At 43.7% G+C, this 25647-nt stretch overlaps 1 protein-coding gene across 4 annotated transcripts in view; it reads left to right on the forward strand.

Moving 5' to 3' along the window:
- Lrrc8d (leucine rich repeat containing 8 VRAC subunit D) overlaps window positions 1-25082 on the forward strand; it is a 93280-nt gene extending 68198 nt beyond the window's left edge. For 3 of the 4 annotated variants that reach the window (XM_070007613.1, XM_070007612.1, XM_070007615.1), the window contains one exon: window positions 22102-25082. In XM_070007613.1, coding sequence (XP_069863714.1) covers window positions 22104-24680 — 2577 coding nt within the window. In that variant the 5' untranslated portion in view covers window positions 22102-22103 and the 3' untranslated portion in view covers window positions 24681-25082. Of the gene's footprint in view, window positions 1-9822; window positions 9978-22101 lie in introns of those variants that run through there. The other variant, XM_070007614.1, reaches the window with a different exon arrangement.
- The last annotated feature ends 565 nt before the right edge of the window (window positions 25083-25647 follow it).

The raw sequence follows: 25647 nt of genomic DNA on the forward strand, positions 1-25647 counted from the left end.
ACTAGAATTATTTCTAAGAATTTACTATTCACTGCCTTGCAGGCCATCCAGTCATCCTGGGGAAAAGCTGACTTTTGCTGGACTTCCTGATGCTATGTCGTGGTTTATCAGTTTCCTTTGATTTATATTTGGAGAAACATATCATCTCTGCAGCACTGAGGGCCTTGGATGGCTTTTTCTTCCTCTCCCCCCCCCCCCCCCATTGTATCAGATGCATCCTTCCATTGAAATGTCACAGAGGTGTTGGCCAAGCCTGCCCACGCTCACTCACTCTGGTCTTCCACTTTATTGTGAGCATCTCCATGCTGGGGGCTGGGCTTTGGGGCAGAGGCAGATCAGAAGGTGACAGGTGTGTGGCACACATTCCTTCTCCCCGAGTTTACACATGAGTTAAGACCAATGTTTTCTCCACAATAAAATAACAGTGTCGGTAAGCATTCAGCACTGTGCTGTCACGGAGAGGTAGCACAGTCCCTGGAAGATGCTTCTACAGGTCTCAGCAAGGAAAGGCTGTAGGAAGTTTGCATTAACAAGATGTGTGCATCTGACTGGTTTATGATTTCCAAACCCCATGATTTTTGCCTGCTTCATTCTTAGTGCTGCTCCATATTGGTTCCTCCCAGACTCGGGCATTCTGTCTAGCATCTCCCTATCTTGCCAGGCCTTGGCTTTGTCTTGAAAATCTGCCCTTGGTTAAGCTGCTGGAGCCACAGAAGAATGACCTAACTGTGGCCCCCTGAGCTCCAGAATAAGAAGACTTTCCCAAGGGGCTCTGTGTGCTTACATAGAGGAACTGTGAGCTCCCACAAGTGACCCCAAGTTCCTTATTTTCACAGACTGCTTAAACCTTGTGTTGTTCTTGTTAAAGTCAAATGGTGCTGAGTGTTTATTATGTGCCAGGCACTGAGCTAAATGTGTGCTGGTGTGGATGCATACATTTTCATCTGGAGTTCTTTTCTCCCTTGTATTGATAAGAAAATAGAATAGCTGAACACTGGAGGTTCATGCCTGTAATACCACCTACTCAGGAGGCTGAAATCTGAGGATCGCGGTTCTAAACCAGCCTAGGCAGGAAAAATCCATGAGACACTTACCTCCAATTAACTAGCAAAAAGCTGGACATAGAGATGTGGCTCAAGTGGTAGAGGACTACTAGCCTTGAGTAACAAAGCTGAATGAGATCTTGTTCAAAGGCTAGTATTGACAAAAAGAAAGACAGAGGTGTGACCGAGCTGAAGCCACATGGCAAATCCACAATTCTTCCTCTGGCCAGTGTGGCACCATTACAGTATACTATGAATTCAAGGAGGAGGAGCAGGAAGTGGTATGGAGAGTGAAATAGTGTAGCTGAAACTAAGTTCCAGTTTCTATGATGATGAAAGTTGTTCGAATCATTAACTAGAGATTTCAAGAACTGTATACCCTTGAATAAAGATGGTAACATCTTTTCTCCCTAATGCCGTCTTTCAGTTCTCTGCATTTTTTTGATCCTTTGAGCCAGGATCTTGCTATGTTGCCTAGGTAGGCTTCAAACTTATGGTCCTCCTTGCCTCAGCTTCTAGAGTAGCTGGGATTATAGGCATGTACCACTGCACCTGGCTTTCTTTATCACTTTGTTACCCCGTATTTGACCAAAAGTTAGTCTGTGATGGATTATCTTTTCAAAAAGCCAGGTGTACAAGTATTACATTTCCATGTGTACTTTCTACACAGGCGACACTGTTCTCACTGCAGAGAGCAATGACAGGATTCGCAGAAGGAAGATATTACTTTTCTCTCCCTACTCCACAAGCAAGCATAGCTACATGCACTTGGGTCTTTTCAGAATTCTGGTTGAAATTCAGCTGGTTGGTTTGAGAGAGAGGGTTTCCTTTAGGAAATTAAACATTATTTCTTCTGCTACTTTACCATGCTTGCTTTTGAGGATGTTTGCTCTTCTTCATAACTATTAATTCTAACCATGATTCATGAAAAATAATCTCCTAAGAACATTTCAATCTGCTATGTCCCTTGATGAGTCTTTAAGACTAATGGAGTGTCTTGTGTTGATCTCCAAAACTTGATAGCCAGCTCTGACTGAATTGATTTCTTCCAGAACCTAAGTATGTTTTTATGATTCTCTTAATAACTTTTAGAATTTAATATCAACCTGTTCTTTTATTTATTGGTTGTGTTGACTTGGAGGCTTCCTTTTACTCATAGTTTTTGCCCTTATTATTATCATCATGGGATTTCTGTTTGGCCTGTGACCCCCCCCCCTTTCCCTTTCTCTGATTCAGGCCTGTTGCTGTGACTACAAAGACCAACCAAAGAAGGTGAGGCCTAAAGAACTAGCATAAATAGAATGGGATGGAAGACTTAGCATAGTAGAGAGTGTGTGTGTGAAGACTTAGCATAGGAGAGAGAGAGAGAGAGAGAGAGAGAGAGAGAGAGAGAGAGAGAGAGAGAGAGAGAGAGAGAGAGAGAGAGAGAGAGAGAGAGCGTGCCAGCAACAGGGCTTGAATGTAGGGTTTTCCAGGTCTTACCTGACTTTTTTTGCTCAAGGCTGATACTCTGTCACAAAACAAAGAATCTTACCTTTTGAGGATCCACTGAGAAGCCATCCCCTACTCAAATCCAGCTAGAAAGATAAAGGCGTCCGGTTGATATGTAGCAAAGTATTGTGTTTTGCACTGAGAATGCTTTTTTGGTGTGTTTGTGTGCAGAATGTAACTTTGGTCTGCAGCCTCGTGAGCTTCCTGAAGTTTCAGCCCTGAGTTAGGTAGACTTCCCCAGCCCTTTCCCCCGGCAAGCAAGGCATCAGCAGCTGGCAGCCAGCAGCTGAGACCCACCTGCCATGTGCCACCAGTAGGATTGGAAATCACAATTCAATTCATCAGGGGTACAGGCAAGGAGAATAAAGGAAGGAACAGGAAGGAACAAAAGGGGAGAAAAAAGGGTCAGGAGAACCAGTTTGTCTAGGGACCCCCTCTGGTGATGTAACAAGAGGAGAATGAACAAATGTCACCTCAATCATTACCTGCCCTGGTGTTCAACATCAGGGAAGAGCTGGCTCCTGCTTACCAGGTACCTGGAGAGAGGAGGGAAGAAGGCATCTCTCCAGCTGGGATGGAATGCCAGCTTGCTGGTCTCACAGTATGGAGTGGGCGCTAGCATTAGGCAAAAGTCCCCTTATTCCCTACTATTTTACCGATTGTTGTTTACTTTTTTTCTTATTTTTGTGTATGTGTGCCGGTCCTCAGGCTTAACTCAGGGACTGGTCCCTGTCTGGTCCTGAGCTTTTATGCTCAAGGCTAGCCCTCTACTTGAGCCACAGTTCCATTTCCAGCTTTTTTTTGTAGCTCACTGGACATCATGGGTCTTATGGACTTTACTGCTGGGGCTGGTTTTGAACTGCAGTCCTCAGATCTCAGCCTTCTGAGTAGCTTAGATCACAGGCCTGAGCCATTGGCTCCCTGCTGAAGCTTCATTGAAATGAACCTTTAAGCGAATCCTCATTTGACTAAACAAAAGGAGAGCAACAATTTCTCTTCATTAAGTGCGAGATTGGATTGCCTGCCAGACATCTGGTGGTAAACACAACCCATCTCAAAGGTGAATCTTACCCTGAATCCAAGCAGAATAGACGGCATGCCACAGTTAGTACGTGAGGAACGGGGGCGTCGATGCCCCAGAGAGGAGACACAAGTGGATCCGCCATCATGGCTGCAGGGAGAATGTTATTATTACGAGTGACTGCTTAGCTAGGGATGGTTTTTGCTTAGCCCCCAGAACCCCACAAACTCACCCAACCCTGCTTGTGCTCTTCTGTTTTTTTCCAACATCATAACTCTGTCTGAAGTTCCGAGGTCTACAGAATTTCAAGTACACCATCATAATGGGCCTCATGTCTGCTCACGCACACAAGGTCTCCCCCTTCCCCTTTTCTTTTTGGCCAGTCATGGGGTTTGAACCCAGGGTCTATGTGTTGTCCCTGAGCTCTTTTTGCTCAAAGGCTAGTAGTGCTCTACCACTTTGAGCCACAGCTTCACTTCTGGTTTTCTAGTGGTTAATCAAAAAGTCCTTCGGACTTTCCTGCCTGGGCTCTGCTGGGCTTTGAACCGTGATTCTCAGCCTCCTGACTAGCTCCAATTACAGACTTGAGCCACCAGTGCCTAGCTCAAAGTCCTAAGTTGAGGTTCACAGCCAAATTTGGGGAAGCTGATGGTACCCAGGACTATGACTTTTCTTTCCAAAAGCTCACCTGTATGCTGGGCCAAGTTGTGTTGGGCCATGGTCAGACCAGCCTGGGCTGGGGTACTGGGTGAAGAGCTGGAATGACCTGTTGGGTCACCTCTGCTCAGCCTGACAGCCACAGGCTCCCAAGCTGCCTTTCCTGCTTATTGCATTCCAGCCCCTCAGCCGCCCTCCGTGCAGGTCTGGAAGCTCAGGTAGAAAGGGAATTGGTCTGAGCATGTGTCCCAGTTCACCAAAATTCAGGTGTTAGCTCATGAGAAACATCAGAGTGTTGACTCAGGCTCCAGATGAACCTGTGAGCATTTATCCATACAGGGAGGCGTTTGTGACTTGTCACAAAGGGTCCCCAAGGGCACTCCAGTCTCTTCGAGCTCCCCCACCCTGCATGTGACTGTGCTGGAGAGCCAGCAGCCCTAGCCCCTTGGATGTGCATGGACAAGAAAGAGAAATAATATAGGACAAAAAAGGGCTACATGAAATTTTGTTCTGGAACCTGGAAGCTCAAACACTTCCAGGCCAAAAAAGATACCTCTGGTTGAAATTTTTTATTAACTTTCTCCAAGCTTTGTTCCTTTTCCCTCCCTTCTTTTCCAGGTCTGAATCAGACTACGTTTAGGAATTTACTTTTCCTTGTGAATAGTTGTTTGGAACGAAGGTTTCTTTTTTTAATTTTATGCTTTATTTTAATTCATGTGTTTGCTTTAGTTTTAAAAGACACGTTCTAAACCAAGTGTATCTTTTTACTTTTCTTTTTGTGCTGGGTTTGGGGCTTAAACTCAGAGCCCGGGTACTGTCTGTTGAGCTTCTTTTTACTCAAGGCTATCACTCTACCATTTGATCAATACTCATTTCTATCTAACTTTTTGGTGGTTAATTGGAGGTGAGCATTCTATGGACTTTTCTGCCCAGGCTGGCTCTGAACTGCGATCCTCAGATCTCAGCCTCCTGAGTAGCTAGGATTTCAGGCATGAGCCACCCATGCCCAGGTGGAAACGAGTTTTTAAAACTGTATTTCTTGGGTTACATTTCCAGACTTCTACTTAAGTATGTTTCTGAAGCAGGAAACCTACATTTTATTTCTGACTAAAATGGACCTTCTGTAAATTCCTAAAACATGGAAATTATGGGATAAGGCCAAATCTGAAACGTTGAACCTTCAGAGTATTTTCTTTTGATAGTGAGCAAAACCATATGAATTACTGTACTTTTGCAGTTTTATTACAAACCAGCTACCTCGGGTCACCTTCATTTTGTGCCAGGAAATGCCCTGCGCGCTTCTATGTATTCATTCATTTCATCCTTATCACCTATCTGGCAGGCGGCCACCAACATGGTGACCTTTGAAGTGAGGAAAACGAAGCACCCGAGATCCGAGTGCATTGTCCAAGCCCAGCCAGAAACCAGCAAAATCTGATGGGCGCAGGTAGCTCACTCCTATTATTCCTAGCCAATCTGGAGGCTGAGATCTGAAGCCAGCCTGGGCAGAAAAATCTTTGGGACTCTTATCTCCAATTAACCAGGGAGTGGGGGGCGGGGAACAAATGTGGAGCTGTGGTTTACAGTGGTAGAAAGTAACAAGTGAGAGTACCTTGGCCCTGAGTTCAAGTCCCAGTCCCAGTACAAAAGAAGGCAAGGAGGGAGACAGGGATGGATGGACAGACAGATGACAGACAGCCTAACTAGCAAATCCTAGTTTTTGCTAATGTGGTTCTAGGATATTTAGTTTCAGTAGCCACACATAGAGTCAGACATAGACCTAGCTTCCAGGCTTCTACAGACACCTTGGTATGTTGTGTACTTAAGTATTACTCTGGAAAACATGTTATCTTTTAGAATTTTGTAGCATCCAGTTTTCTAGCTCTTTAAAGATATCTACATTATTTTATTTGCTATATTCATTGGCTATGAGCAGAGGAATTGTCCTGAGTGTACTGACATGACTGCCTAGTTTTCTTAGAATTTTAACCCCAAGTCAAATGTTGATGAATTTGTCATCTGATTTCCTTCCCCCCCTCCATTTATAAATCAATGAAATTCTTCCATGAGCCTCTGGACACAGTCATTTCCTGTTCTGTGATTCCCAAAGCATTTTGTTCAGACTCTGTTTTTAAGTAAAGAGCATTTTCTAATTTGTCTGTTTGTATGTCACTTCTTTCCTTACCTCCCCCGCCCCCGCCTTGTGAATTCTTCAGGAGTGGAAACCAGGTCTTAATTTACTTTTGTCCTCCACCAGCCTGGTGACAAGGCAATGAATCACCGTGCCCAGGAGGCAAAGGGACTTGCCCCGAGCAGCACCTGGTGTGCAAGAGGCATCTCCTGTGTGTAGCTCATACGTGACCAGAAATGTTTTCAAATGCTTGGAATGTTTGCTGAGATACCAGGGCTCCCTCTCAACTATTTATAAAACAATAATAGCAATAATGCTGATAACGGTGATAATGGCATTGCCACCCATCCCGCTGTATCATTTTGAGCTCAAAGGAAATGGTATTTGTGAGACTTTGGAACTGGGAAACCACCTACATGGATGCATTTATTCATTGCTGTTAGCACTCTGGTCTCTTGTTACTTTTGTGTTATTTACATGGTATTTCCCAGCCATTGCCTCATCCATTTATGTTTTATTTCTGGTCTCATGACCATTTCATGGATGAGAGAACTGTGGCCTGCAATTCAGGGCTTCACCTATCATCACAAGTGGCTAAAAGAAGTCTCAGCCCACCCAGCCCCCTTTGTTTCTTCCCAGCAGAGTCCCTGGGGGTGCATAGTGAGCCCCAAAGATGAGCCTTTGTGGAGATGGGAGCCAGGCTCCACTCAGACCCATTGTAAGTGTATGGATGCTACCCAGACTTCTTGTTTTCTCAGGGTGGCTTGAACCCGGCTGTGGCGGGGGGGGGGGGGGGGGGGGGGCTGTAAATGTCCACAGCCCTGAGCGTGGAATCTCGTTGGGGAGTCTGGGTTCCACAGGAGGAGCTCACCCCTGCAAGGCTTTTGTCTCAGTGGGGAGTTCCTTACTGTGGCTCTCAGAGGAAATGAAGGCTGATAAATCCAGCTGCTGCTTCCGGTTCCTATAATTCTGAAATTTATTATTTTTTTTTAAAGAATAGAATGTTTTATTTTTAAGCCAGTGGAAAATACCCTTAACCTGTTCCTTATTACTATTCCTTCGAAACTGGATGTGCTCCCTGGAGCTTTTAAAGAGACTCTGTGTATGTGTGTGTATGCAAAAGAAAGTCCCATGATGCTCTCTGGGTGGCTTGAGCTCACTATTTTTTCAACAACAACAGAATGAAAACCAATTAAGGCCGATTTGCCTGGGCAGGAAGTTCTGTGAGGCCGATGACAGCACTGATTTAGGGGAAGCCTGTAATTTCTCTCTGTGGTCTCTCTGTCCCGCAGGCCATGTGTGTGCAGTTCGGGTCTGCTTTTTCTTCTGCTTGTGCTAGTGCTGTTCAACAGCAGGGTTTTTTAAGCACCTGTCTCCTCACACACCACAGCTTACCCCAGTAGTTAGGAGCAGGTATTACTAGGATGCAACCTGGTAGGTTTGATGGTATAGCCAATCACTGTAACTATAAGTATTAGGTAGGAATATTTTCTCTAATACCACAGGTTTTTTGTTGTCGTTGTTGTTCTACTTCCTGATTTATGAGGCAGAATGTGTATGGACTCAATGGTGGTCTTCAGAATTGCTAAAGGAAATGTACTTTGTAAAGTAGAATTATAAGAGTATAGTACTTTCATCATGTCCTCTCCCTGAGTAATCTTAGTTCTGATGTAAGCCCCTTATCCTTTCATTTGTAAAATCATAAATCATAGCAAAGTACTCACTGCTCAACTGAGGGACTGTCAATCTATATTTTGAATTTATGAACAAGATGGCCGAAGTGAGTTGACTGTTTAACAATAATAATTAAAGTTATAGTTGATATTAAATGAACTTAGCATAAAAGGGAAATCTTCACCAGCCACTGGTGGCTCATGCCTGTAATCCTAGCTACACAGGAGGCTGAGATCTGAGGATCATGGTTCTAAGCCAGTATGTGACATTCTTATCTCCAACTAGTCACTAAGAAATCAGTAAGTGGCACTCTGGCTCAAGTGGTAGAGTGCTATCCTTGAGCAAAAACCATCAGAGACAGTGCTTGAGTCCAAGCCCAGGACTACCACCAAAAACAAAGAAATTGTCATAACCTAACTTTAAAGAAGAACTCAAACTCAGTATTTGCTCTGGCTTTGTGAGACTGATGATGAATGGAGATCATTTTATCAGACTCAGTGTTGACAGGATGCTCCAGCTGTCATCTTCATTCTGCATCTTCTTGTTACAACAGGTTCTTGGAATCATGTAGATGTGCTTTTTTGAAAGTTAAGGTGATGATAAAGAAATTAAGTGCCCATTGAATCACCATTGGGCGTAAGTTGTTGTTTCTTTTGTCAGACTTTGTTCCTGATGTCCGGCAGTGGCCTGTAAGTACTAGTGAGCTGTCTCTCCTTCACTTGCAGGTTCCTTCTTCTTGATTGTGAAGTCTAAGAAACTAATTTGTGCTAGTTTTTAACTTAATCTGAAGGGGTTAGCTAAGGCTTGGTAGAGTTGGTCAGATCTGAATCTGAATTGTGTTCACTAATATGTTAGCTCTGTGATTATCTTAGTCATTCAGATTTTTTAAATCCTAATTTCCTTTCAGTAAAATGGAAAACATAATCCTACTGCTTAGGGTGAATGTGCCAGATTTTTCTTTTTCTTTTTGATAGTACTGAGGTTGCACCTCAGGACACCTGCATGTGCTGAGCAGAGGACTCTATACCACTTGTGTCCCTCTGCCAACCATTTTTCGTGTTGGCTATTTTTTGGGGGGGGAGGGGGGTCCTGTCATGGGGCCTGAACTCTGGGCCTGGGCACTGTCCCTCAGCTCTTCAGCTCAAGGCTAGCGCTCTACTACTTGAGCCACAGAGCCACTTCTGGCTTTTTTCTTATGTGGTGCTGAGGAATCGAACCCAGGGCCTCATGCATGCAAGGCAAGTGCTCTACCACTGAGCCACCTTCCCAGCCCCTGTGATGGCTATTTTTAAGAGAGAGGGTCTAGCTAAGATTACAGGCTTGAGGCACTTTGTGTGGCTTGGATATGCCAATTTAACAAGCTCAAGGATGTGAGTCCTTAGTTCCCCAAGAACATAGCTTTCTTCTGTCTTCCTGCATGATTGGAGGGTCTTGGTGTTGACTGGTAAGACAGCCTGGGCCTGAGGGGTGAAGTCACCAGCAGTGCACAGCCCCTCTCCCAGGCCACGTCCTTCCCACTCACTCCCTGCATGGCCAAGGCAATGAGAAGAAAATGAAGCTGTGTGGGTCACCGACACGCTCCTTAGGAGGAGTAATCAGTAGTTCTCTTCCCTCCTTCTTCCTTGCAGATGGTCCGGCTTGAGTCTTGCTAGGGACTTGGAGCAAGTCTGACATTTTGCAGAACTGAATGTACATAGAGCTAGGGGTCATGTGGCTATGTAGTATGCAGGGGTGCCTTATGAGTGTGGGTTCATCCTACAAGGTTACTCTTTTTCCAAACAAAGGGCATTTGAAAATGTTACGACTGACTGAATAAAGTGGTGGCGGGCAAGGTTAATGTTTACCGGTGCCCAAAGAAAAGCAAGCCCTGTAGATGGATGGAAGGCTGAAGCACTTTCATAGAACTGGAATTCTACAATCTTGATGACTTCATAAAGATCATAAATACCTTCAGAAGCAGGTACGGATTAAACTGCGACATATTTGAGTTGTCATTCTGAGCTAAAATTTGTTTACCGTGCATGATTTGACTTTACACTTAAAATAAGAAACACGTCTCTGCATTTTGTTACCCTGCTTTTTTCAACTTCCACCTCTGGACTCCTGTCTCATCCTGAAAATCACATCCTTCTATCTGTCTGTCTGTCTTACCTTCTTTCATTCTCGCAGTTATCCAGGTATTATTTTCCCCCTAATTTCCATACGTTTGTAGAATGAGGGGGGATTTTATTCTGGCTTTTCTAAACACACAGCACTTTGACAAATCCCAAGCAAGTTTTGTGTGAGTGTGTGTGTATGCCTGCCAGTACTGGATCTTGAACTCAGGGCCTACATGTTTTTCATTACCTTTTTTGCTCAAAGCTGACGTTGCCATTTGAACCACCTGTGCACCTTCGGCTTTTTGCTGGTTCATTGGAGATAAGAGTCCCACTGACTTTCTTGCCTGGGCTAGCTTTAGATGTTGACCCTTAGCGCTCAGCCTCCTGGGGAGCTAGGATTAGAGGCGCGAGCCACCAGCACCTGGCAAGTTTGAGAAGTGAATATTCAATTTCTCACTGGAGCCTTTCTCACGTGAAACCGACTTCTCTGAATGAGCTCTGCAGGGTCTCGGGTATCACACGTTGTCCCCTCCAGCCTCACTGCAGCCTCCGTGCCTGGCTGAGATGAGGGCCACTCATCGCTCTCTTCCCGAGGGCTTTCCTGTTTTGGCTCCCAGGCCATCCTTCTCTTCCTACTTTCCTCCTTCCCCCCTGTTTTGCTGATCCCTTTCCTTCTGCCTGTTCCCCAAGTGTTACTAATTTCAGGGATTCTGCCTTTGGCCCTTTTTCTCTCCTTGGTTGATCTCAGCTTCCTTATCTTAAGAAATTCACAAATCTAATTCTATCCCAGATCCTTCTCCTGATACTCAGGTCTGCACAGTATCCCTACTTAATGCTGTCCTAACAGGCCCAGCGGGGCAGACAAGATTTAAGTTTATCTAGACAACCTCTTCATTAAATTGCTTTCTTATTTACTGCTCTTCTAGTCTTTTCTCTCCCCAGTCCCACTTCCACACTCTGAGTAGAATCCTTTCTCAAATGTACCACCAGCTTGCTAAAACCTTTCAAGGGTTTTTATTATCCACCCCCCCCCCGCCCTGCTTTTAATTTTGATCTGGCCATGTCAAAGTTTCCCTGGAAAATGCCCCCATCCTTGAATTTTTTTCCAGCAGCTCCTCCTTACTCTTTTGTGGTCTTCAATCACCAAGGACCACCTTACTCTCAAGTATTCTGAGATATGACTCTTCCCTCTTCTTCCTCCTAACTTCTATGGTGTGTCTTGTGATAGATACCATCCTTTACCTGCCTCTGTATTACTCCAGATCCTGTCCATTTCTCTGAGGTCACTGTCATTCATGAATGTTTTATTACAACAGCCTGAATTAATTCAACTCCTTACTTGTCCCAAGCATTTTTGTCTCTCACAGGTTTTATCTCTAATAACTTCATTATAGTTTTTTTTATTTTCATAGCATTTATTATTTCAGTATGATTTCATATTATACTATTTTATGTATAATAAATTATAATGTATTTACACATTATTTACTTAACAGGGAAGGTGGCTCAGTGGTAGAGTGCTTGCCTCCCATGCATGAGGTGCTAGCCTTGAGCTGAAGAGCTGAGGGACAGCGCCCAGGCCCAGAGTTCAGGCCCCATGACTGGCAAAAAAAAAAAAAAAAAAAACTTTATTCATTTAAAAGTGATGTTTATATCTTCTACTCTGAGTCCTTCAGTGGTCTTTATGCATTATGGGTAAGGAATTACTCTGAATCTGTCTAGATCTTTCTATTTCTAGGTGCTTTTGCTTAAGAAGCACTTTTTTTTCAATAGTCAAAGATTTTATTAAACTACTGTAAGAAAGAGACCCCAGATCGAATGTCTTAAGTGCATTTGATTATTATTTCTTTTACACATAGCATGTGAGCAGTCAAGGAAGGGCCCTACACTGGTTCTGCTACACTTTGCACAGTCTTTGAGCTTGTGCTGGCTCTCCCTCTTTCCAGTCAGCAGGACAAAAGAAGGGTCAGGTCAAGTAGCCTTGCCAGGAAGTTGAACTTAAACTTCTTGTATCTTGTTTTTTTTTTGGTGTTCCTGCATGGTCCTATCTCATTGTAGACAGGACCAGAAAATGTTATCTCTAGATGGAGCCCAACGCCCCCTGCTACTCTGAGTACTGATGGGGGTTGGTGTCTGTTACCACACAGAGAGTGAAGATGGTTTCTGGGGGAACCCTTCATGTCTTTTATTTTATTATATTATTTTTGCAGTGCTGGGGAATTGAACCCTGAGCTCATGCTTGCTAGGCACCTGTTCTTCCTCTGAGCTATGTCCATTTTTGTGATCACTATACAAGAGTGAAGAAGTATTTCAACTGAGAAGAAATAAGTCTGTCAGTCTGCCTGCCTGCCTGCCTGCCTGCCTGCCTGTCTGTCTGTCTGTCTGTCTGTCTCCTTCTCTCTCTCTTTTTTCACTCTTTCTCCCCTTGACTCCCTTTCTCCCTTCCTCTCTTTTCAACCTATCTGGACTTTCCTGCCACATCATCCACTCATTGAAGGTAGGATGTTTCCCTAAAAAAGAGTGTAGACCTAAGTTTTCATGTGTCAGCCTTACCTAAGGCATCAGGCATGTTAGCACACATGGGTTACAAATAATGCCTGCCTGCCTGCCTTTGACAAGTCCTTGTTTATATATGACCATGAGATCACATCTTGGTTCACATTGAGTGATGGAGTCCAGAGCCTCGAACATGCTAGGCAAGTGTTGTACCACTATGTTATATCCCAGCTTGGGTTTCAGCCCTCCCCCAGTATTTTGTTTGTTTGTTTTGTTGGTAGTGGGGCTTGACCTCTGGGCCTGGGCGCTGTCTCTGAGCCCTTCTGCTCAAGGCTAGCACTCTACCACTTGAGCCACAGTGGCACTCCGGTTTTCTGGTGTTTAATGGGAGATAAGAGTCTCACAGACTTTCCTGCCTGGGCTGGCTTTGAACCATGATACTTCTGAGTAGCTAGGATTACAGGGGTGAGGCACCATGCCGGGCTTCCTCCCTGACTTTTTGAGACAAGTTCTTCACAAGCTACACAGGCTAGTCCTTTTTTTTTTTGCCAGTCCTGGGGCTTAAACTCTGGGTTTTGGTGCTGTCCTTGAGCTCCTTTTCACTCAGGTAGCGTCATTGGCGCCCGCTCTCAGGCTAGTCTTACATGTGCAATCCTTTCTGCCTTAATCTCCTTAGTGGCTGAGATTATGGATGAGCATTACCAGGCCTAGTGTGCTTATTTTATGGCATATTTCTGATTTTAGTTATATTTTCTTGACATTCATATACTTCGTTGTCATTTTCCATATGAGAAGTGTTTATTCTAAATAATACCAGGCACTCTGGTGGTTCTATCATTTCCAGATTATTTAGGACAAGCATGGAAAGATCTTTAAGCTCTGAGAAGGCAGAGATGATATCTATCCTACAGTACAGTCTACAAATGTCTGACATGGAATATATTACCCAAGCCAAGCCTTGTGAGAAATGTGGATGGCTAAGGAGCTTGATGGCTTAGTGGAAAGGAGTTACGTAGGGTGTAGGATGGCCAAGATAAATTGTCACCATTACAAATCCAGTATTTGTGACTGATAAGTGAATCATCACCCTTAATTTATATGTTTCTCAGTCTCTAATTATTTTGGTCTATCATGACATTAGACATTAATACAATTCACAAGTCTTACTATATTAACATACAAGTTGTACAATTTGCTCCTTGGCTATAATTATCTATTTATTCTGTTATGCTCTTATAAGGAACACAAAGAAGGTAACATTTAATCACTGTACAATGACCACATTTGCTAGGTGCCGGTGGCTCATGCCTATAGTCCTAGCTACTCAGCAGGCTGAGATCTGAGGATCACAGTTTGAGGCCAGCCTAGACAAGAAAGTTCATGAAACTCTTATCTCTGGTTAAACACAAAAAATCTGGAAGTAGAGCTATGGCTCAATGTGTAGAGTGCCTATCTTGAAGGAAAAAGCCAAGAGTGCCGAGACCCTGATCAAGCCCCTGTGCTGGCACACATACAAAACAATGACCACACTTTAAATGAGTATATTTTCATCATTTATGAGATTAGACCCTAGTCTCTGATACTTTAGGCTGGAGTTCATAATGAACATGTCAGAAATGGATGCCAGATAACCAAAAGAGCATTTCACTGGAGTAGGTTACACTGACCTCGTGCCTCAGTTTACCCAGAATGTGTGAATATATGTAGTCCTTCTGTCTGTGAACCATGGAATGAGTAGTTTGGATCTCTATAATGAAAAAAGCAGAAACCTAAATAAATAACTTAGCATGGCATGATATACACAATAGTGTTTTAGAAAATGTTATGTTGGGTCCTTCTTTCAGTGTTAAACAGATATGCTTTATTAGAAAGTAAATATTTAAACTTACCCAAAGTCAAAGACCTTCATGTAAATTTCAAGAAGCAACTTATCTAAAATTAAATCACAGCATGCTGAATTAGACATTATGCTTGTCTCTATATTTTTTACCTTCCCACTGTTAGGTTGAAGTTTTTATGAACTGTAGGTTGCCCATTTGTGATTCAGTGTTACAACTCCACTCATCTGTTACAAATGGGAGAAATGTTGGAAATGACAGTGTTCCAGCTGTGGCTGTCTTATTAATCTCTACTAGCTGGGGCTCCAGGGCTCATTCCTATAATCTTAGCCACTTGAGAGTCAGATCTGAGGATCCATGGTTTGAAGCCAGTCTGGGCAGACAAACCAACTAACCAGTAAAAAGCCAGAAGTAGAAATATGGCCTATGTGATAGAGTGACAGCCTTGAGTAAAAAAGCAAGGATGTAAGACCCTGAGTTCAAGAACCAGAACTGGCACACAAAAAAAAGGAAAGCAGAGCTGGGAAGGTGGCTTAGTGGTAGAGCGCTTGTCTAGCATGCACAAAGCCCTGGGTTTGATTCCTCAGCACCACATAAACAGAAAAAGTCAGAAGTGGCACTGTGGCTCAAGTGGTAGAGTGCTAGCCTTGAGCAAAAGAACTCAGGATAGTGCCCAGATCCTGAGTTTAAGCCCTAGGACTATGATAGATAGATAGAGAGATAGAGAGATAGATAGATAGATAGATAGATAGATAGATAGATAGATAGGGAATATCCATATACACATACTTAATTCTAAGTATACCTTAGTAAAGGGCTGCTAGTAAATGTCCTCTCAGATCTGCTTCTCTGAAGACTATTTGTCATTTTCACAAGAGTTGTACAAATAGATGCTAAATGCTTAGAAGCAAGAATAAAACATTTATTTGTTTTATTAAATCCTTTGAAAGAGGACAAAAGTTTACCAGTTTATCATGAATTCTAAAATAAGGCTTTGTTTGTGTTACTTTCAAAAGGCCAAGGCTTTGGAGGAATTTTCAGTTAACTCTGAGATGGTTTCTAATGTCAACAGCGAGTTCTACTATAATAGAAATTATATGTCAAAGGTCTTTAATGATTTTTTTAAAGTCTTCTTTGTTCTTAATTTCTGCATCATTTGGCTGATTTATAACTTGGCTCTTTTAAGAGTCCTTTCTCTTATCTATTGGATTTCTTAATTTTCTTTTTTCTTCATAGATTGTATTTTTCCCCCTTCCCCAGAGCTTTCATGATCTTATGTGTTTCCCTCTGAATACCACCACATTCCAAATGCGGGCTTTCATTATTTCCTCTGCTGCATATTCCCACCCCAAGATGTTTCTGGGTGTCTTTTTTTTTTTTTGGTGGGCGGGGGGGGGGTCTGGTCATGGGGCCTGAACTCTGGGCCTGGGCGCTGTCCCTCAGCTCTTCAGCTCAAGGCTAGCGCTCTACCACTTGAGCCACAGCGCCACTTCCATCTTTTTTTTTCCTGCTTATGTGGTGCTGAGGAATCGAACCCAGGGCCTCATGCATGCAAGGCAAGCGCTCTACCACTGAGCTACCTTCCCAGCCCAGTTTCTGGGTGTCTTGATCCAATTCCAGAGTGTGTAGCTGTGTGTGCTTTGTCACAAGTGTGTTTATCTTCATTTCATTGGCAAGAAAAATGAAGGTCCAGGCTTACACAAGTGAAACCTTGTGTTTGTTCCCACTTTGCAGATGAGCTTACAAGAACTGGGGACTAAAATAAGCCAGGCAAACACTGCCTGAAGCTACTTTATTATCCACTGTGCTATCAACTTAGGAATTGAAATTGTCAGCAGGTGCTGATGGCTCACACCTGTAATCCTAAGGCTAAGAGGCTAAGATCTAAGGCTCACAGTTTGAAGCCAGCCAGGAGGGCAGAAAAGTCTGTGAGCCTCTTATAGCAAGAAGCCAGAAGTGGAGCTTGACTCTAGTGGTAGAGCACCAGCCTTGAGCCAAAAAGCCAACTGGGAAATGCAAGGACCTGGGTTCAAGACCCAGTACTGGCACCAAAAAAAAAAAAAAATCATGAGGAAGAAAGCTAGCTTGTCTTAGCCAATCTTACTAAAAATCAGACAAATGGCTTGAATTTTGAGCTAGCACATAGCATAATGTACATAATCATAGTATTAATATAAATAATTAGTAACAAATATTACCATCCATGCCTTTTTATGTCTATTACTTGGGCTTGTGAGTAAGAAGTGGTATCTGTATTGGTACTGTGCATACAGTAGACTACCAAAGGGAATGATCAGAATAATTGGTAGTTTCTCTTAACATGAAGTTCCTTCCTTCCCTCCTTCCCCTCTTCCCTCACTCCTTCTTTCCTTCCTTCCTTCAGTCCTTCCTTCCTTCCTTCCCTCTCTCCCTCCCTTCCTCCTCCTCTCCCCCTCTCCCTTTCTTCCATCTAAAACTTGAACTCAGTGTCTAATACTTTCACTCATTGGCAGGTACCCTACCACCTGAGCCATGCCTCCAACCCCCATAATGTCATGCCTTTGCACTTATCATTTCTTCAGTAAACATGGTACTCTCTGCCCTCAACCCTCCATTCCATCTCATCAGCGAAGGAGTCCCTGTCCTAGATGCACTGGGGGCCTTGTTCTGGATGCTCTTACGCTGTGCATTAACCAAGGCAGAGCAGTTTTCTTTCCTTGTCATTGTTTATCATCTGTCAGGGAGTTGGCTGCTCCACAGCGTTACTTTACAATATCTCTGTATCCCCACCCTTCTCCTCTACACCCATGGTGCCTGGAACTGGGCTGGTGATTTCCCTGAATTCTGAGTGAAGGTCACAAAAGATGGCCTTACGGGCAGTTGTGATTACATAATTTTGTTGCTGTATCTCCTCAAAGCCAAGGGCAACAGAGAGAAATTCGTCTCCTTATCCATCATCCCTTCACTAACAACCTAGACATGGTCAGAGAAAAGATTACAGAGATGAAAGATGCTGTGTGTGCTCTCAATTCATTAGCTTAGGCAGGTCATGCAAGCTTCTTGTGTGCCTCAGGTTTCCGCATACCATCCGGCAATAGTAATGCCCAAATCACTGAGTTATTGTGAGAATTGGTGCAGAGCCTGTATAGGAGAGCAGTTTGAAAACTGTGAAGCATTGCAAACATGAGAAATCAGAGAGACAAGGCAATCTGGTAGAAAGAACGTGAGTTTTGGCCTCAGGTGGGATTTTAACAAAACTCCAGGTTCCATTCCTGATCACTTAACTTCTACAAGGTAAATTCAGAGAACCTGCTAAGATGGGTGAATCCATCTTAGCCCAGAGTCTACTGGAATGTTAGGGTTCAGGCACTGCTACTCTTATGTTCTGTTTATACACGTGCTAGCAGAGCTTTTGCACATTGTGTACACTCTGTTCCCAGCTTCAGTCCTCTGTACTCTGAGGAGAGCTGTCTCTGCCCCTCGGGGCAGGAAAGGAGAAGTGAGGAGAGCTAGTAGAAGGAGGGATGAGACTTTGCCCTCAGAAAGCCCGGATGTGCCTTGAGGTGGCTTTGGCCCAGTCCACTGCCCCAGTGTTAGCTCCAGAGCACCTGTTTGTGCTGCAACTCCCTGTCCCATTTCATCTTGAAACTTCTGATGGAAACCAAAGCATACCTTCCAAAAAGAAGATAGTGTGCAGTCGTATCTTATGAACTGAACATGCTCCTCTACCTAAATCATTCCTCTCACCGCTGTGAGACCCTGTTTGTTGAATATATGATGTTTTATTGTTGCATTCTGCTATTGAAAGGCATTTGGATAGCATCCACTTAGAGGCTGTTATGAATCATGTTGCTCTGAGAATTCTTGTGCATGCCTTTGAGGAATATATATTTCTGCTCCGGATGTAAACTGAGCAGGGTAATTGCTAGCTCCTAGAACAGGAATGTGTACACTCCAGTGTACATATGCAAATTCCTAACTCCCAACAGCACTTCCCACATCCTCAACAGAACTTTGTGTTCATACACTCTTGATTTTAGGAATTCCGACGGATGTGTAAAACCATATAGAATTTCTTAAAACGAGCCACTTTCTGAGCTCCCAAAACCTAATCTTTGTGAAACTCTAATCTTCATGGTTCATTTGAAGAATGCATTCTGTACAAAAACAGAGGAGAGCCAGGTACTGACAGCTCACACATATAATCCTAGCTACTCAGGAGGCGGCTGAGATCCGAGGATCGCAGTTCAAAACTGGCTTGGGCAGGAAAGTATATGATATTCTTATCTCAAGATAACTACCAAAATGCCGGAAGTAGACCTGTGGCTTAAATGGTAAGCCATTAGCCTTGAGTGCCCAAGCCCTAAGTTCAAGCCCCAATATACACACACACACACACACACACACACACACACACACACACACACACACACACACACACACACACACACACACACACACACACACACACACACACACACACACACACACACACACACACACACACACACAGAGCAGAGGATTATATAATATTTGAAGCTTCTAAGACAGTATTTGTAAGTGGCGCTGTAGCCCAAGTGGTAGAGCACTAACCTTGAGCTGAAGAGCTGAGGGACAGCACTCAGGCCCAGAGTTCAAGCCCCACAAACGACCAAAAAAAAAAACCCCGGGGCTGGGAAGGTGGCTCTATGGAAGGTGGCTCAGTGGTAGAGCGCTTGCCTTGCATGCCTGAGGCCCTGGGTTCGATTCCTCAGCACCACATAAGAAAAAAGCCAGAAGTGGCACTGTGGCTCAAGTGGTAGAGCGCTAGCCTTGAGCTGAAGAGCTGAGGGACAGCGCCCAGGCCCAGAGTTCAGGCCCCACGACCGGACCAAAAAAAAACAAAAAACAAAAAACCCAAAAACTAAGACAGTATTTGGAAGGAAGATGGCAAATGATAACTGTTATTACTATCATTACTGTTGTTGCCAGATGCCTGTGTGTTCATTCAGGGGTGGGAATAGGACATGTTGGCTAAATAGTGAATTTCACAAGAGCCAACTGAAGAAACCAGAATTAGAAATGAGACTTCTATGCAGGCCCTGGTGGCTCACACCTGTAATCCTAGCTACTCAGGAGGCTGAGATCTGAGGATCATGGTTCAAAGCCAGCAGAGGCAGGAAAGTCCAAAAGACTCTTTTTTTTTGTTTGTTTGTTTGTTTTAATTGTGAAAATACTGTACAGAGGGGTTACAATTACATGGGCAAGATAATGAGTACATTTCTTATCAAACATTGTAGCCTCCTCCTTTGTTTCCCCTTCCCATCCCTTCCCATCCTCCCCCCCCCCACTCTTATCTCCAATTAACCACCATAAATCAGAAGTGGTACTGTGGCTCAAAGTGGTAGAGCACTTGAGCAAAAGAGCTCAGGGACAGCTGCCAGTCCCTCAGTTCAAGCCCCATGACCACCACCACCAACAACAAAAAACTGTGTGAGGTGTATTTCTGTGTATATGACGTCAAAGTTAAGAGTCATTTGTAAATTATGACTCAATGTGGTGTTTTGTACATTTTATACAGAGACGGAAGAGCTCAAATGTCATGAGGTTGAGTTGTTTATCTTGGGAGTTTTGCTTAGTTTGATGCCAGTAGTCTTTCTTCCTGTTTCTATTCTCAAGCCAGTCACGAAAGCAAAACCACACACAAGATAAAGGGTGTTCAGTGGGTACAGCCATGTAAAGATGCCGAGATTTCCTTTTTGTGTCCCTGCTTCCTTGGTAAATGAATAGTTAGTAGATAGCATACATTTTATACTCAATCTCTGAAGCCTGGGAATGCGACTTCTAATAATTTTCACAAAGCATAAGTACAACTAATTTATCAGATAGATACTTGAAATTCTCAGCTTTGTGTTTTCCCACTTACTTAATTGATATTCCATGTAGAAAATAAGCTATAAAGGTGAGCATTGCTATCAGTGATTAAAGAAACCATTGTTAATATTTTGTGAAGAAACAATCATTTCACCTGCCTTGGGTTTTACTAGTTATGTGGAAGTGTTTCAGAAAAAAAAAATATGCATGGTCCTTCCTTTCAGAAATTTAAGCTGGGCGCCGGTGTTTCATGCCTGTAATCCTAGCTACTCAGGACGCTGAGATCTGAGGATCACAGTTCAAAGTCTGCCTGGACAGGAAAGTGCATGAGACTCTTATCTCTAGTTTACCACCAGAAAACCAGAAGTGGGGCTGTGGCTCAAGTGGTAGAGTGCTGGCCTTGAGCTGAAGAGCTGAGGGACAGCCTCCAGGCCCAGAGTTCAAGCCCCTCGACCAACCAAAAAAAAAAAAGCAAATTTAATCTAAAACAGAGGGTAGAGTCCAAGTTCCGCTGGACTCTATTGTGTCGCCCAGGACAGGCAGTCAGAACATTTTCTCCTGAAAACTATAAGAGCCCTTTCCACACAGCAGTAAAGGCCGCTCACATCAGCAGATTAAACTCCAGCTCCTATCCTTCATTTCAGTAATAAATGTGTTCCCAAAGATCTGAGTGTTCATTGTTTTGTCTTTTACCAGTTTTTTTTTAAAGAGAAACAGTGATTTATTCATTGGAATCTAAGAACCTCTTGGAAAAGCAAAATATGATGCTGGTTTTCAAGATGTCAAACTTTCCAAATTCAAGAAGATACACCTATAATTTCAGAACCCCATTCCCATTACCTGCCACTAGAACAGAGTGTGTTTCTTGGTTATTTCGAGAAGGACTGTCCTTGGCATCTTATCATTTGTATAAACGTGTCAGGCTGCCAGCTGATAGTGAACAGGGACTCTGCCACCCGCTCCCCCCTCTCCCCCATTGCTGGGAGGGTCAACTGCTTGACTAAGATTAAAGCTTACACCAGTCCTGATTTAGTGGAATTATCACAGATTATTTCACGACTACCTGGGTCTCCTCTCCTCTGCTTACTCCATATGCTTTTCATAGGCTCAGTATCAAATATCAGTTCCAGCTTTAGTTAGTGAATAAATCCCAACTGTGTACACGAAGCCCCTTCATTTCAACTGTCCATGGCTACTTCCAGCAGAGTAGTAAGTGCTAACATAAACAGGTAATGGGTATATATGGCCAAGGGGTTGACTAAGCTTTGTAGTCATTACTTAATTTAACCTTTCCAACATCCTTGAAAATTTTCGTCGATTTTATACAGGTGCTGTACGTACAAGGTTTCGAGAATTATACCTTCAGTCAATGGTAGGACTCAGGGTGGAGTTGATACTACCCAAAGCTGAACTGTACTTACAGACCCTTCATTTTTGGGTTATACAAATCACTCTAGCGCCTCCCTGAAACCTTCGATCTTAGCTTTAAATCAGTCTAGTCAATGAGTGCTTCCTGCTCTGCCCTTCAAAGTCCAGGAAGCACTAGAGACATTGCCCAAGCTGCCATTACATCATTGCCTCTTACTAACAAGGCTACCTACCTTTTTCCCCCCTCTTCTCTTGCACTGGGAGAGAAACTGGAAACAAGTTAGCCATTTTCCTTACATATGTTACTTTGGGTCATTTTCTACTATACCTTCTCCTGAATTTAAAAAATGGGAGCTGGATGAGAAAACTGGAAGCAGGTGTAGAGGTCTTTTCCTCATTTACTCTTGATACTTGCCTGTCTGAAATACTGTCTTGTTTTCTGCTCTTCTAGGAATGTTTACCCTTGCAGAAGTTGCTTCGCTTAATGACATTCAGCCAACTTACCGAATCCTGAAACCATGGTGGGACGTGTTTATGGATTACCTGGCTGTTGTTATGTTGATGGTAGCCATCTTTGCAGGAACCATGCAACTTACCAAAGATCAGGTGGTCTGCTTGCCAGTATTGCCATCTCCTGTAAATTCAAAGGTACACACACCACCAGGGAATGCTGAGGTCACCACCGAAATCTCCAAGACAGATGTAGCCCCTCACCGAGAGCAAGAAGGGCAGATGACAAGTGATGTGTCCCTTGGCACACCTGCGGTGACCCCCGACGTACCTCTCAGAGCCTCGCATCCTCACACAGAAGCCACAGCTCCAAGTCCCGAGGCAAAGAAAGAGAAGAGAGACCCAACGGGCCGAAAAACCAACTTAGATTTTCAGCAATATGTATTTATTAATCAGATGTGTTACCATCTGGCCCTCCCGTGGTATTCTAAGTACTTCCCATACCTGGCCCTCATACACACCATAATCCTCATGGTCAGTAGCAACTTTTGGTTCAAATATCCCAAAACGTGTTCCAAAGTAGAGCATTTTGTATCGATCTTGGGGAAATGCTTTGAATCTCCTTGGACCACAAAAGCGTTATCTGAGACGGCCTGTGAAGACTCAGAGGAGAACAAGCAGAGGATAACAGGTGCCCAGACGCTACCGAAGCACGTGTCCACCAGCAGCGACGAGGGGAGCCCCAGTGCCAGCACCCCCATGATCAACAAAACCGGTTTCAAATTCTCCGCTGAGAAGCCTGTTGTCGAAGTCCCCAGCATGACCATCCTGGATAAAAAAGATGGGGAGCAGGCCAAGGCCCTGTTTGAGAAAGTAAGGAAGTTCCGGGCTCACGTAGAGGACAGCGACTTGATCTATAAACTCTATGTGGTCCAGACGGTGATCAAAACTGCCAAGTTCATTTTCATTCTCTGCTACACAGCCAACTTTGTGAACGCCATCAGCTTCGAGCACGTGTGCAAGCCAAAGGTCGAGCACCTGACTGGTTATGAGGTATTTGAGTGCACCCACAACATGGCTTACATGTTAAAAAAGCTTCTCATCAGCTATATTTCCATCATCTGTGTGTATGGTTTCATCTGCCTCTACACTCTCTTCTGGCTCTTCAGGATCCCTCTGAAGGAGTATTCCTTCGAGAAAGTTCGAGAAGAGAGCAGCTTCAGTGACATTCCTGATGTCAAAAACGATTTCGCCTTTCTTCTCCACATGGTGGACCAGTACGACCAGCTGTACTCGAAGCGCTTCGGGGTGTTCCTCTCGGAAGTCAGTGAGAACAAACTGAGGGAAATCAGTTTGAACCACGAGTGGACCTTTGAAAAACTCCGACAGCACGTGTCCCGCAATGCGCAGGACAAGCAGGAGCTGCATCTGTTCATGCTGTCGGGCGTGCCCGACGCCGTCTTTGACCTCACAGACCTGGATGTGCTCAAGCTCGAACTGATTCCTGAAGCTAAAATTCCCGCCAAGATTTCCCAGATGACCAACCTCCAAGAGCTCCACCTCTGCCACTGCCCCGCGAAGGTGGAGCAGACGGCTTTCAGCTTTCTGCGGGATCACTTGCGTTGCCTCCATGTGAAGTTCACCGACGTGGCTGAAATTCCCGCCTGGGTGTATTTGCTCAAAAACCTCCGCGAGTTGTACTTGATAGGCAATTTGAACTCCGAAAACAATAAGATGATTGGACTCGAATCTCTTCGGGAATTACGGCACCTTAAGATCCTCCACGTGAAGAGTAATTTGACCAAAGTCCCCTCCAACATCACGGATGTGGCGCCACATCTGACCAAGCTAGTCATTCATAATGACGGCACGAAGCTCTTGGTACTGAACAGCCTTAAGAAAATGATGAATGTCGCCGAGCTGGAGCTCCAGAACTGCGAGCTAGAGAGAATCCCCCACGCCATCTTCAGCCTCTCTAATTTACAGGAACTGGACTTAAAGTCGAATAACATACGCACAATCGAGGAGATCATCAGTTTCCAGCACTTGAAACGACTGACTTGTTTAAAGTTGTGGCATAATAAAATTGCCACCATCCCTCCCTCCATCACCCACGTCAAAAACCTGGAGTCACTTTATTTCTCTAACAACAAGCTCGAGTCCTTACCGGTGGCAGTGTTTAGTTTACAGAAACTCAGATGCTTAGATGTCAGCTACAACAACATTTCCATGATTCCCATAGAAATAGGATTGCTTCAGAACCTGCAGCATTTGCATATCACTGGCAATAAAGTAGACGTACTGCCAAAGCAATTGTTCAAATGCGTGAAGTTGAGGACTTTGAATCTGGGACAAAACTGCATCACCTCTCTCCCGGAGAAAATCGGTCAGCTCTCCCAGCTCACCCAGCTGGAGCTCAAGGGGAACTGTTTGGACCGCCTGCCAGCCCAGCTGGGTCAGTGTCGGCTGCTCAAGAAAAGTGGGCTTGTTGTGGAAGACCACCTTTTTGACACGCTGCCACCGGAAGTCAAAGAAGCATTGAATCAAGACATGAGTGTGCCCTTTGCAAATGGGATTTGAACAGGGCCGGTGACACACGCACGCACAGCAACAGCTTCCTGGATTGCAGTTGTTCACCTACCACTTACTGCGAGATGAGAAGTTTTAAGCGTAGATCCATCATTTCAGACCAAACACAGAGAGGAGGCGTAGAAGGGCTGGTAGTAGAAGACATCACTGAATGTTCAATGTCCATAGTGTTTTCAGTCATTCATTTCCAAATCTTGTTCTTTTTTTTTTTTCTTTTTTCTTTTTTTTTTTTTTTTGTCTTCTGGGGCCAGGGAAGGAAAAATTATAATCACTAATCTTGGTTCTTTTTTAAATTGTTTGTAACTTGGATGCTGCCGCTACTGAATGTTTACAAATTGCTTGCCTGCTAAAAAGTAAATGATTAAATTGACTTTTTCTTACTCCACTACCTTTTATGAGGTGTCCTAATCTCTTTTTGCTTCACGGGTACTGTAGTAGTGAATGCTCTAACTCAGATCACTAAAGACCACAGTGGGTCCAAACTAATTTTAGATTTGCTGAAATAATGATTTCTCCCTTCCTGTTTTCATTTTCAGTACTTATTTGACAAGTGCTCTGTAGATTTTACAATCTTGCAGATCTGGAAAACAGTAAAAGTGTGTAGATTGTGGGGGCTTTTGGTTTGTTTCTTATGAATAAATAATAAGAAAAAAAATAAAAGAACATATCCTTAATAGTAACTTTTCCCCAGTGGCCTGGAGTTTTGATTGATTATATGGTGCACTTTTGAATTGATACTATAAAATTTTCAATAAAAATAAATTTCTCCATAGAAACTACAGATTTTTAAATAAAAATCTAGTAAAACCCAAAGTAATTCTAGTAATTTACTAATTTACAACTTGCCAGTATCAACATTTGGAAGACAGCACAAAATCAAGGCAAGTGTTGCTTAATTTTCTTTTCATGGTGGTTTAGTGGTAGTAGTGGTAGTGTTGGTGGTGTTTAAAAATGAGAC

Source organism: Dipodomys merriami, unplaced genomic scaffold (genome assembly GCF_024711535.1).
Source record: "Dipodomys merriami isolate MVZ:Mamm:240054 unplaced genomic scaffold, mDipMer1.0.p SCAF_7, whole genome shotgun sequence".
Taxonomy (NCBI): Eukaryota; Metazoa; Chordata; class Mammalia; order Rodentia; family Heteromyidae; genus Dipodomys; species Dipodomys merriami.